Source organism: Heteronotia binoei, chromosome 5, assembly GCF_032191835.1.
Source record: "Heteronotia binoei isolate CCM8104 ecotype False Entrance Well chromosome 5, APGP_CSIRO_Hbin_v1, whole genome shotgun sequence".
Lineage (NCBI taxonomy): Eukaryota > Metazoa > Chordata > Lepidosauria > Squamata > Gekkonidae > Heteronotia > Heteronotia binoei.
This window is the reverse complement of record NC_083227.1, coordinates 124,584,240-124,597,763: the sequence shown is the minus strand read 5'-3', so window position 1 is coordinate 124,597,763 and position 13,524 is coordinate 124,584,240. Positions and strand designations below refer to the sequence as shown.

Genomic DNA, 13,524 nt, shown 5'->3' with positions numbered 1-13,524 from the left:
TCAAGATATCCACAAAACATATTTCTTATAGGAGTCTGAGTGTGTGGAAAAACTCATACTTTATTAAAAGATAAAATAAAATCAAACCAGTATTTATAATTAAGACCACTTTGCACAAACAAAATGCCTAAAATGTACAAAAGGATGTAATAAGTAGAAGTCTTACTCACTCACTTCTGTGTATCTCTACAAACTTCACAAAATAGGAAGATTAGCTAGCAAAAAATATTAGCATGTCTGAACATACAGGCAATGCACACCAAGTCCCTATAAAGGTAAAGAAAAGGCTGTTCCTGTGAAGGAAGGCTGTCATCGTTCAGAGAGAAAAAGGCAGTCCTCTTCTTCCCTTCACTCACCTCTTTCTATGGTACACAGAAGTATCATAAGAAAGCAACGTACTTTCTTATGACAATGTGAGCTCACTGTACAGGTAGATTTAAATAATGTCACAGCACACACATTTTCAGTCCTTGAATACTTTTGTCCTGGGAGTTTATTATTTTTCAGTATATTTGAAACAAGGCAAGGAACTACTTCTATGGTTATTACCAGAAGGGACTGCTTCTCCAGAGAGTTTCATGGCTGTTTATTTGGGAATATCCCTTCTAGTTTCAAAGGAGATCAAATTTCAATTACTGACCATTCCAACTAATATGGTAGAACATACCTGGCATTTTATACCATCCCTACCATTACTTACCTTGAAGATAATCCACAACAATTTAACTGACCAGATTTTTTGGGGGTGGGGGTGGGACAGAGATCTCTTGGAGCAATCATTATAGAAGCTAGTAACTCTTAACTTTCACAGACACATGGAAAGAAAGGATACCATTATGGACCACAATACTGTGGAATGGAAGCCTGGTCAAGTAAGTTCTTTACAAGCACAACCTGAAATCTTCTCCTTCCTCCATCTCTCCACCCACTCGTGCTTCTTCCTTCTGTGGAGTGAATTAACTACCTTACTTCCATCTAGCCATTTTCTATATGCCTTTTCCCTTATTCGGTATCCTCTTTTTCCCCTATGCTATGTCTTGCCTACTACCCTAATCATTCAGTCCTCTCTCTTCACAACCTGTCACTTTCCTGTTGTTATTTTACTCCTGTGAACCATAAAGTAACTCTTCTCTTTTTTCTAGACTTTTCAGCTTCCACAAGCATGCTTTGGTTTCACTGGAATACCCAGCTTGGATGATGAGCAGAATGAAGAGGAAGCCAGCATGTGCAATGCCAATGAGAAGCTCTCCCATGATCACATCCAAGCTGTTCCATTATCATCAAAGCTTCTCATCTTGAGCCTTGTAACTAGTAGTGACAGTATCAGGAATGCCACTTGTTTATACAACCAAATACACTTTAGAGAGTAATCCTAACTAGGTCTACTCAGAATCCTACTCAGCTCTATTCAGTGGGGCTTACTCCCAGGAAAGTGCTTTTAGGACTGCACTGAGAATCTACCTCATTGCAGCCAAAATGGGTTACATTCCATTTACTCACTGATTTTATACACTGAATGTCCACAATGGCCTTTCATTGGTAGCTATCTCTATCTTGCCCACCATCATTCTCAGATAAAATGTTGGCAGGCCCCAATGATCAACTCTCTCCATTATTCCATAACCTCTAGCAAGAGAAAGCAAGATGCACCTTGCTAAAAACCGATATAGTTCTGCACTCAGGACATAGGCCACCCCAATGCAGGAGAGAAGCTGAGAGGTAGAAACCTGCTAGCCTGAGAGGTAGAAACCTGCTAGTTCCTGCATCCCAGGAACTTGCTAGCCTACTGCATCCCAGTGGTTAAAGAAACCAGTGCAACTTCATTGTGCCCCACGCTGTGCAGTCAGAAACTGCAACAGAGCCTCCAATAAGGGAGACACATGGGAGCTGCCATGTCTTAAAAGGAGGGCATTTACAGCATACTTATAAGCAGAGCTGGATGCTGCAGATAAACAAGCACTAGTTTAAATCAGCAGTCCAGTGGAGAATCAAACAACATTTACTTTGGCTACAGCCCTGGACTACAAGTTCTCAAAAAAGAAGTTAGTCAGAGAAGGCACCTTTCGCTTTTATTCCTATGCATTAGAGACATGTGAATAAAACACAAAACATGGATTCAATTTCTTTCCTTTGTTTCCTAGCAAAGATACAGAGTCCTTAGACTGTCCGGGCATTTGGCCACAATAAAGGACAGTTCTTCTGCAAAAGCTGTTTTGCATACTGAATATTTGTGCTGTAAATAAATGTGAACACCACATCACAAATGTAAAGAGAACCAGCTAAATTTAGGCTCTGTCAATATGGGGCTCTCCCACCACTTGCTGCTGGAGTCTGCTGGCCACTCCTTTGCAATAGAATCTTTGATGCATGGCAAGTTCCTGATCCAAAATGCTGGGAGAAAGCAACACAGATAGGTTTCTCAATCAGCCGTTTCCCCAAAGCCTTGAGCCAGACCACTCTTCTGCAACACATGCTGTATATGTCTTCAGACAATCCAGCTGAAGATGCTATTGTCCCATGTGTGTGTATTCCGTAAACACAAACCATGATCTGTGTTCAGAAGCACAAGGAGGCCACCTGCATAGGTAGGTTCACATACATGCTGCAAGTCTACATCTGATGCTATCTCCCATCACCACAGAATTAAGCAGGCCTTTGGTTTTTGGGCAGCCCAAGACCTGTGGGATCTGAAAGAAGACAGACATTACAAGGGTTATATTCAAGTCCTTGTCTGTTGAGAGTCAGATGCTTTCAGACTGCATGAACACATGAAACTGCCTTCTACTGAATCAGACCATCAGTCCATCAAGGCTAGTATTGTCTATACAGACTGACAGCAGCTCTCCAGGGTCTCAGGCAGAGGTTTTTCCTATCACCTGCCATCTGATTCTTTTTAACTGGAGATGCTGAGGGCTGTAGCTGGGACCTTCTGCATGCCAAGCAGATGCTCTGCCACTGAGCCATAGTCCCTCCTCACATAGGACTGAACTAAAGTGGATTTGCCACTCCAAATCTACCCACAGAGTAGAATCCAGAGCCAGATACCCCCCGTTCAGTAACACAGATTCCAGAAAAGGCATGTGCTATTTCAAACACTGACAGAACACAGGCAAAGAGGGGTGCTTCGTTTTTTAAAAAAAAAATGAAATACCCAACTTGATTCTACTAACTCTGGTCAAAGCTAGCTTTGAAAGCTGCACGGCCCATCTCCCAGAAATGCTGCTTCTGGGGGGCAGGGGACACTCAGAAATAGCAGGAGAAGCAAAGAGAGGGGCTGTGCTGCAAGAAGATGTGAGCAGTGGAAATTATCCCACCACTTCAACTAGCAGAAAATGTAGTCTGGATACAACCCTAGGCTAGCACAGCACCTAAAAATGAATGATGGGAAAGTACTAGCAACATTCAACCAAGCCTGAAGCAATTCATACAAAAGAATGTGAAGCTTTCCCTTACCAGATTCCTTTGGGGGCTGTTTTGCACTGTCCACTGCTTGTGAATTCTGATTTTGCGATACAACACATGGTGGACCCCAAGTGTACTCTGGCTAAAGGGAGAAAGAAATCAAGGTGGAGAGTTACTGGGTACTTTCACATGTTAAATGGCACTAATGTACAGACAGAAAAAATGACAAGAGTAGAGCCAAGGCAGCCCTTCTGAAGATTCTCTTGTCCACTGCACAGAATCTGGCACAATCCTGAGAATCTCAGCCTTTTAGGGGGAAAAAGTCAAGAGAGTGCTGCACTTGTCTCATTGCATTCTCATTTAGTTAACTCACAGGAGGGAAACGGTGGAAATTCTGAACGGGAGGGCGTTCATTTGCTATTGTTGATGGCGGGTAGTGGATCTGTTGCCAGTCCTCGTAACCATGGTATACGTGTGGTGGGACTGGAGGGATACATGGGAACTGGTACACGGGGTAGACTGGGGCCACAGGTCCTGGCTGTGGCTCTGGGTGCAGTCTGTCGCTAGAATGCTGCAAAAAAAGAAAGCACGATGTTCAAAACAGTGCAAGAACTTCTAACCCCAGAACACAACAGGCTAATGATTCACAGACGCTGCTACCAGTTTATCGGGTACTCAAAGTCCTTTCTTTTTGTTTGTCTCATTTCTGCTTGTCATGCAATTTATGGATGACTCAGATAATGCTGTGGTCTCAGTGTATGCCAGGAAAGGCAACATTAGGAAATAGAGGCAGTTTTCCAGTGCTGAATATTACCACATTTTTATCCTGACCATCCTCCAAAGACCTCAGGGTGAGATGCATTGTTTTCCCCTCTCCATTTTACCCCAACCACTGGTGCCCTTAGGAGCAACAAAGTTTTATTCAAGGTATGAGCTTTCAAGTATAGATAGCTTTCCATGCATTTAGGCCACAACATGTAAGATCTGCTGTAGGGATTTCAACCCTGTGAATTTTTTAAAGCATGACACACCAAATAGTTCCCGTTTAAACGTGGCTACTGAGTTAAGGAAGTCACATTTCTTCTCCATAGCTCAGGGTCATCCAGTCAAAGCTGGTACAGGTCATACAGTCCAGACCAATCTTATCAGATGGTGGAAGTTAAGCAGGGTCAGGTTTGGCTACTATTTGGATCGGAGACCACCAAAGAAGTCCAGGGATGCTACACAGAGGCAGGCAATGACAAACCCCTCGACACCACTTGCCTTGAACACCCTAAAAGCAGGGGTGGCCAACGGTAGCTCTCCAGAAGTTTTTTTGCCTACAACTCCCATCAGCCCCAGTCAGCATGGCCAATGGCTGGGGCTGATGGGAGTTGTAGGCAAAAAACATCTGGAGAGCTACCGTCGGCCACCCCTGCCCTAGAGGACAGCCCCTCCCCCCCAAAAAACACCCAGTCCAATCCTTTGCTTATTGCATGAAAATCAAATCTGGAGCATCCCTGCTTGAGTTCCTGTCTATCTTCTGCTAAAGGAACCCCAACTCATTGGTCCATTGCTGAAATATCTTTTTCTCATGTACTGTAAATAAAAACAGCTCTAACGTGCTGTATGCCTGTTAATATCTAGTATGTCAAACTCTTTTATTTCTGCTATTTTCGCACACATATTTCCTTTTGGAAACTCTCCCTTGCCATTAAGACCTTTTACAAAGAAAAACACTTAGATGCCAGCCAGTAGTGTGAAGCGGCCCTTAACCCTACATTGTCCCATCCACAGCAATGCAGGGAAGAAGTTATGGACACAGTAAGCAGACAATCAACTATCAATTATATCATCCCAGAAATGGCTCTTTCCAATTTACAGCTCAATCCTGTCTCCATGCACTTGTGCTTTCATGAAGGAATTTAGAAGAGGCCCATAGAACAAGTTACCAAAAGTTATGTAAGCAAATGAAAGCTGGGTTCTGATTTCTAAGCAGCACTTCCAGTGCTCACTGTGGCTGCTCACTGCATAAGCCAGGGTTACCTATGGATCAAGCCACAGGGGCTTGACTGGTTTTGTGCACAGGATTTGCTACCTGCTTATACTGCCTGAGCAGTTTCTTCAACTTGTCCTTCTCCTCTTTCTCTTTCTGGCAGTCCTCTTTAGAGATCCTCAACTGAAGGGGAGACAATGAGAGGAGGCAACAATAAGGAAGGAGCTGAGACACTGCCCAGACGGAAGGGCAACAACATCTTTGGTGCATGGGTTGCTCAGACACAATAAATAGGACACAAAAATACACAACAAAAGCATTTCAACATTAGGATGAAACTTAACTTGATGGCAGACAGCCTCAACCAGATCTTGTGTACTTTTAAAAAAACCGCTAGTGGCAGTGGGGCTGGGAGGGAGGCAAATGGATCAGAGTTCTGGCATGGGAAGTACTGTTTAAACCCCTCCTAACCCTTCTGTTTTTCTGACAGATATCTTCCTTACTGAAGCTGCTGTTTGCACTACAGGGAAAAATATGCAGGAATCACAGGGAAAAAGACAACTCTGGGCATGGAGGTGCTTTAAGTTGTGGAGTGGGGAAAAGAATGGAGGATAGTGGGTTCCTCCTGTAAGGTCACTCCTCAAAAGTTAGGATTTGCATATATAAAGACCATATTTCCCACTTTAGGCCTCAGAATTTGTGTACCAAGACTGAGGACCAAAAGTGGCATGTTCTTCTTTCCCCTTCCCCAAAGCTGTCCCTGTATGTCTTCTCTGTGCAGTTTCCCAAAGGGAGCTCCAGAAAAGCAGCCTCCCTAGTTTAGCTCCCTACCTGGTTGTTGATATGTGTTAACTGCTTCTGAAGTTTCTCCAGCTGCTGCTTCAGCTCTTCTTTCTCCTCATTCATCCTCTCCCTGTCACTCCGTTCCCGCTGGAAGTCCTCCTCAAAGATCTTTACCTGCCAGAAACAAGATAACTCAAACCACAGGACCACCGTAAAATGATTTCAAGTAAAACTGACAGGGCCCACTATTATTTTAGATTTTGTACACATATAATTTCAAAATCTGCCCCTTAATTCTGAGAGGAATACAGTTATCTGAAAAAGTGAGTCTCTTCATAAATTTACTGCCCCTCCAACCACCACCATTTGCTTATTTTCAACTTCCAATTGTAAAGAGGAAAAGTTCTGCTGACCCATATTAGCCAAGGTTTCATTTCAAAGCTATTTCTACATGCTATCCTTAACACAGGAACCACATGACCGTATAGCAAGGAAAGATATTGTGACCACTGCTCAAGAAAGAAAGACCATTTCTTCAGCCTCAGAATGTTCATGCTACTACAAGCTCTGAAAGCACAGGAACTAAGAGGGAGGAATTGTATGTGCCAACAGACAGAGCACATGACCTAAATCTGGGAGTCCTGGGTTCAGGTTCTACCACAAACTCACCACACAGGTTTATATGAGTCACTGTCTCTCAGCCACAGGATAAAATGGGGCTAATGGGGACTCAATATCACAGCATTTTTCATAAGGATGAACAATAATAGACTGAAAACCACTTTGTTAATGAAAGTGAGATATAATTCACAATCCACAACAAACTAAGAGCACAAGAGAAATAGCCCTGGCCTAAAATATAGCCACTAAGTGTCAAGTCGGCTGAATTCAATAACGAGTCTCTTGATGAAACAGAGTAACAAGTTTATTGTAATCAGAACTAGAGACCATGGCAGAGATTGAAGGACTGAAATACATAGGCACTAAACCAGCATTTAAGGTATGGATCAAAAGGATTCCTACGGTGGGGGTAATCTATGCAACACATTTTCGCACTAGGATGCTACTCCCTTCATTCCCAGGCCGAAGCCTTGACGCCCCATCCTCCCACAGAGAACAAGGCTGGGAAGGCGCCATTATCTTATTCACATGTTAGCATTTCAAAGCAGACTACACAACAAAGGCCTCTCTAGTGAGGGGGCAGGAAAGTGAGCTAGCAGCAATCGGTGTACACTGTAAAGTACCCAGACTCCTTCACTTCAGAACCAAACTTAATACAGGTATTGAGTAACTCATAGCAGACTTGACACTAAAGGCTTGCTTATACATAGTACTGCTGAACACAATACAGTGTGGCATTATCCTAAGACTCTTTGGTCATACTTCTGGTAATGCCATTGAGTACCACGCCACTCAGCTCCTCTCCTCTATGTGTATTTTCTTACAATATGTGATTTCCACTACTATAGTTTTCCAGGACACACAAGTTATACTATTACAAATTGAGAGAAAAAGTTATCACAGACTGATTCTCCTCACTCTGTATGACACAGAAATATGTACAGCCCCCTTTCCTTTCCCGTCATAACCTACAAATACTGGGAAGCCACAAGAGACAGTGCTACAAAGAGTGTAAATGTACCCATGCGCACAGTTCACATCTTCTGACAAAGTTGCCCAGCAAAACAAAATCAAGAGGGCAAATCAAGAGAGCTCAAAGCAACACCACTCTGAAGGCCTACTGTAATATATTATTGCACATGGAGATGGGTTATGAAAAAAATTGGTAATGACCGCCTTGGGCAGTAGCCTGAAAACAACACTGAAGCTCTCTTGCTATTTTCCCTCAAACCAAGGTTAGCTCTGTTCTGAATGAAATGTGTCCCCCATTACCTGCTGCTTCAAGAGCTCATTCTGGGTCACCACCTCCTGCTGTTGGATATTTAGAGTGGATTCAGCTGAGGTCCTGGAGGCTAAAGGTGCAGAGGCCTGGACGTTCAGAGCCTCTTCTAAGGCCTGAGGAATGAACCGGGGGCACAGAAAACAGTTAGAAAGTTGTTACCAGTAGAGCCATGTTTCTGGACATTCCACAGCCTTGTACCAAGGCAAGTAATATCTGCCAGTTGCAGCAATGGCAACAGAACCATTTTAATGTCCAGGAAAGTCTGTAACTCTGAGGGAGAGGTAGGAAGAAATCAGGAATTACTATGGAGAAGGGGTGGGGGGAGATTTGGAGGGATTATTTATTCCAAGGCAGCTTACCTTGTTTAGCCGAAGAATCTCCTTCTGGTATTCCTTTTGCCTGGTGACTGGAACCAGCTGATCCTGCAGTACCTTCACCTGCTGTTTGAGGTCTTTCACTTCTGCACTGTACCTCTCCTTTTCTGCCTGGGAGAGACAAAAGTTAACACACACTCCTCAGATTAATTTTCCTTCTTCCCTATTTCAGAAAATCCTATACTCTTTTGTCAAAGGTACCATTCAACTCATCTCTCTCGCTCTCTCTCTCTCTCGGCTTGGCTTCGCGAACGAAGATTTAAGAAGGGTGCAATAGTCCACGTTTGCTGCAGGCTCGCTGGTGGCTGACAAGACCAATGTGGGACAGGCAGGTCCGGCCACAGCGGCTGCAGGGAAAAGTCTGATTTAGGGTTGGTCCTGTAGCAGTGCGATTCTTCCTCAATCTCCTTTTGTCCTCAAGACCAGCTATGCGTGCGTTCTCAAAGGAAGAGACAGCCTGGTGGATGGTGTGCCTCCATGCTTTGCGATCTGAGGCTAGGTCAGACCACTGGTGATGGTTGATGTGACAGGTGCTAAGGGATTTCTTCAAGGAGTCCTTGTACCTCTTCTTTGGTGCCCCTCTATTTCGATGGCCGGTGGAGAGTTCGCCATACAGGTATTATTAGTCAGGTTCAGGGCCCATTTCAGCTGTTTGATCATACCTTTTATAAACTACACCACAGTGATTAACTAAAAAGCACAGAATCATAAGAAGGACCTCCAGGGTCATCCAGTCTAACCCCCTGCACAATGCAGGAAATTTACAAATCTTCCCCCCACTCCAATGATTCCTGCTCCATGCCCAGAAGATGACAAAAAAAAAAACCCTCCAGGAACCCTGGCCAAAATGGCATGGAGAAAATTGCTTCCTGACACCAAAGTGGCAATCAGCATTTTCCTGGGTGTGTAAGAAGAAGCCATGAGAACTCAGAAGGCTGAAAAACAGTGCGCGCGCACACACACACTTTCCTTCTTGGAACCTTATTCTCCTCTAGAAGGGTTACCTACAACTTCTTTTACTGAGAATTCTCAGAATATGAGATAATATTTAAAAATCAAGCACAGAGCAGAAGAATGTCTATTGCCCACTATAAAGTTAGGATTGCAATAAGCCTTTCTTCATTAGCAACAGGGGCTTTGCTGCTGTGACACCTTATTTGTATAATGCTTTGCCCTACGAGGAATGCAGAGAATTTTCTTTTTTCTCAGCTATACATTTGCAATGGGTGCATTTTTATGTCTTTTTCATTATCTGTGAATTTAAAAACCAATCTAAAGAATAAAATGATCAATTGTTAATTGCTTCAAAGAATCTGTGTCCCCCAAAAGTAAGATAAAAGATGGGTAATTAAATCATCAAAATTAGTTTTCTGCTAGTATGTCCTAGGGGAAAATTATATATATATTTAAAGGCTGCAAGGAATCGGAAGCAGAAAATTTACTGGGGTTGCTGGGGAAGGAAGGTTTTAAATCTCCCCGCTTTCTGCTAGTTTTCTGATCACAACTGACCACGTCCTTCAGGTATTTGTTTGGTTTCCTCTGCAGGACTGACAGCAACTGGGGGTGGAGAAGAATGATTTGTGTTTGGAAAATGGTGCGGGGTGGAGGGGCCGAATTCAGCCCTCCTCCCAGCACTGTAACTTCAATCTGAAACTTCCCACTCACGTTCAGAACTCCTTTTATACTAAAAAAAAAAATCCAAAAGAGGTAGATTTAAATAATGGGGTTTAGGTATCTTGGCTTTTAAACTCAATAAACATGAATTTTGCAAGAAGTGCTCTTTAGACCAAAAGGGGGACGTTACAAAGGTTATCATAAGTAAAATAAAGGCTAAATAAAGGTTACCATAGTTAGAATAAATCTATTTGTGAGAAGCTGGGCAGCCAGCCACCTACATATTCTGAGAGACTCACCTCCTCTTCTTCAATCTTGGATTTTGCCAACAGAAGTTTACGATCAAAATCCCGCTGCTTCTGCTCCCTCTCTGCCTCTAACTCCACGACTGCTTTCTGGGAGTCTGCAAGCTTTTGCCGTAGCTCTGTTATCTGTCAGGAAGAAAAAGAAACCATTTTGAGATTATGATCTTGTTAATGTGAAAAATGACAAGGGGGGGGGATTTTGAATCCCAACTGCTGCTGCCAGTTATGAGATAGGTATGACCAATTTAACCAACACTCCACTACAATCAATCACCCTATCATAACTGTTTCTGTATTTAAAATTTACTCCTCAGAAAATGGCACAGTAGGCAAAGGGAAGGATTACACAAAAGTTGTTTTATTAAAACAAACTGGCAGGGAAAGGGATCAATACATACATAAGTGTTTGGGTTCTAGCAGGTGGAAACAGCCATTTAAAATAGCACGCAGAACACTCCTGAGGTGACTGGCTACATATGATACAGTGTTTCCCTGAAAGTTGCTTCACTTTCCCTAAAGGTTTCAAGTATCTTTCTGGTTTAACTTTTAATGACTGGACTACATTTCTAGTTAACATTTTCGCTTTACAATTTCACACAAACTTGAGTGCCCTATGCTTTATCCCTATGGGTGTAAGACCAAGGTCCCTGAACAAGACCTTTTCCTGGTGGCACAATCGTTACTATCTGCCTGATCTGAATAGTAACCTGGACATTTGGCTCCTTTTGAGGACCTTGTACTGTCACCTCAAAATCCCTTTTCCAAAGCCTCATCTGCCAGCCTTTCAGTCTTTTCCCCCCTTTGGACACAAAGCTTCATAAAGGGACTGTTTCCCTCCTCAAGATGTGGTTATTGGATTGACAAATACAGAGACTGGTCTTCACTTCTGAGAGCAGTTTCTCAACAGAGTCTCTAAGATTTAAAACTCTACATTAGACTCTGTCTTGTGACTTTTGTCACACTCTCAAGAGCATCTCCAAAAGGCCTCTGCTCTCTTCTCCAGTCAGTCTTCAACTCCCTTCAGCTCTGTAACTGACTTTTTCAATTGCCTAACTGCCACTCTCCTTTAACAGTTTGAAGCAGTCCACCAATGAGAGTGATTACTATCAGCTGTCACTCAATGATCCTTAGCATGCATATTGCTGCTGTTTGTCACACACCCACTGAACAGAAATGCTTAGGTTTGATGCAAACAAGTGAATAATAATAAGGAAACACAAAAATGTCACAGAAGGGTTAAAACCGTACAGAGAGAATGCCAGAAACAGAGAATGATCCAGTTTATTTTCCCATTAGTATTTATTACAGTCGACCACAATACCAAGGCAAATTTGCTTATGCGGAACTCATGCACAGCTGCCCTTGAGCAAGATGCTGATACCCTGCCATTACCTTCTGCTCATACTGCTGCTTCATGAACCGGAACTGATGGTCCCACTGCTTATTCACCTCCAGCAGCTAGAAAACAATAAACAGTTACCTCAAGATAAATTGTATTCTCCACTAGACCTAGAGCCAAACCCACCATCTCATTGATTTCTGGCCTAGTCAGCTTCCTTCAGGGTCAGCATATATTGCTAACAATCATGTTAACTCATCTTGGGCCTCTCTTGAACAGTGGTTGCCAAGCAAACATCACACGCAAACAGTTGCTTAGACAACATACCATAGGTCAATCTCCCCAACGGATTTTAAATGCAGATTTGGGTGGTTCTAAGGAAAGAAAGTCCTATGTGCCTGTACTGGCTATAGTTATGTGTTTATTTAGAATCTCCAGGGATCTGCCAAGGCTTACCATTAAGATAACAAAACAAAACCATTACTGTGCATCTATTAAAAAACAAAACCATTAAAATACATCCACATCCCTATGAGCTAACCCATGCGAAATGTCTGCTCTAGACTCCATCACACAGAGCCAACATCTGACTTACCTCATTGCGTTGGTGCTCAAGTATCTTCACTTTCTTCTCACTTGTCCCCAAAGAGATTTTTCCTCCTGCCTTCTCCAAAACGATTCCTTTCTAAAATGTAGACACCAGAAAAGGGTCTTTTCAAGCAACTCAAGAATATCACAGCAACAAATCCAAGCAGTTGCACCAATGCCTCTCTCTCCCCAACCTAGTATAAAATACAGAAGATATAGCCCACTCGTCTCACCAATAACCTGTACAAAGCACAACTGGGGAAGGAGAGAAATATCTATGGCTATTTAACAAAAACAAAAACAAAGAGAGAACCATTTGGATTCTACAAACTATTAACAAAAGGGGCCCAGAAAGCCTCTCCTTTGGTCCCTGTCCACCCAAGCTACAGCTGAAGACTCTTTTGTCTGCAACACAGGAGGGATTCCAACTTGAGGGGGAAATCAGCCCCTCTTCTGTGAGATCTACCAATGGACCAAGCACTCATGCAAAATACTGGAGGGGGCAAATCCTGTCAAGTTGCTGTTCTTCCTGCAGACCATCGCACTCTGTTCCAGAGAACCATCTCCTGGAGCTTTATTTTGAGGGAGGTATTTTGTATGTGGTAAGATTCAACCCACTGTTTTTATTTTTGGGACATCCTGAAACCTTACAGGGCCTGGGGCAAACATCACTCTAGTAGTATGGAAATAGTTCTTCTGTAGAATCTGGCACTTGTTACTACAGGAATGGGATAGTGGGCTGCCTGATTTATACAAAAAGGCTGCTACCTGCTGCTGCCCTGCATTTTCTGTGCCTTCCCCCTTTGCATCTTCTTTGCTGCCCATCATCACCATCTTCCTCAGCTCCAGATTCTCGCACCTGCACAGGGGAGAGACAGCATATGAGCCTTGAAAGAAAGGAAAGCATTCTCCAGGGTTTGCAACATCATGGGGAAAGTACAGCAGTCAGTCAGGACAAAAGAAAGTAAAAATGAGATCAAAATCCTGGATAAGAAGAACAAAGGCTTTTCTTCTTAGGAACTCTGCTAAGGACAGAGTCACATTTATGATTCACTTCTTAGATTTATATTCTACCCTTCCACCTAAATTGCACAACAATAAGAACCATGGTTGGGAAGATGCTTGATTGAATTCTGGAGACCACTGAATTTTACCGCTTCTCTTCCAGTTGCCACACTTGCATGAAGTGATGTGAATGCGCATAGCCAGCGCTGACATTACAAAACAGAAAGCATATTTTG

At 43.0% G+C, this 13,524-nt stretch overlaps 1 protein-coding gene across 4 annotated transcripts in view; it reads right to left on the bottom strand.

The window, feature by feature from the left end:
* Nucleotides 1-44: 44 nt before the first annotated feature.
* The window catches only part of TNIP1 (TNFAIP3 interacting protein 1), a 96,211-nt gene continuing 82,731 nt past the window's right edge, over nt 45-13,524 (bottom strand). For 3 of the 4 annotated variants that reach the window (XM_060240302.1, XM_060240304.1, XM_060240303.1), the window contains exons 8-18: nt 13,052-13,142; nt 12,291-12,380; nt 11,749-11,814; nt 10,351-10,482; nt 8,423-8,548; nt 8,054-8,176; nt 6,209-6,334; nt 5,480-5,560; nt 3,776-3,973; nt 3,454-3,544; nt 45-2,687 (exon numbers count right to left, since the gene is read on the bottom strand). In XM_060240302.1, the coding sequence (XP_060096285.1) occupies nt 2,644-2,687; nt 3,454-3,544; nt 3,776-3,973; nt 5,480-5,560; nt 6,209-6,334; nt 8,054-8,176; nt 8,423-8,548; nt 10,351-10,482; nt 11,749-11,814; nt 12,291-12,380; nt 13,052-13,142 (1,168 nt within the window). In that variant the 3' untranslated portion in view covers nt 45-2,643. The remainder of the gene's footprint in view (nt 2,688-3,453; nt 3,545-3,775; nt 3,974-5,479; nt 5,561-6,208; nt 6,335-8,053; nt 8,177-8,422; nt 8,549-10,350; nt 10,483-11,748; nt 11,815-12,290; nt 12,381-13,051; nt 13,143-13,524) is intronic. The other variant, XM_060240305.1, reaches the window with a different exon arrangement.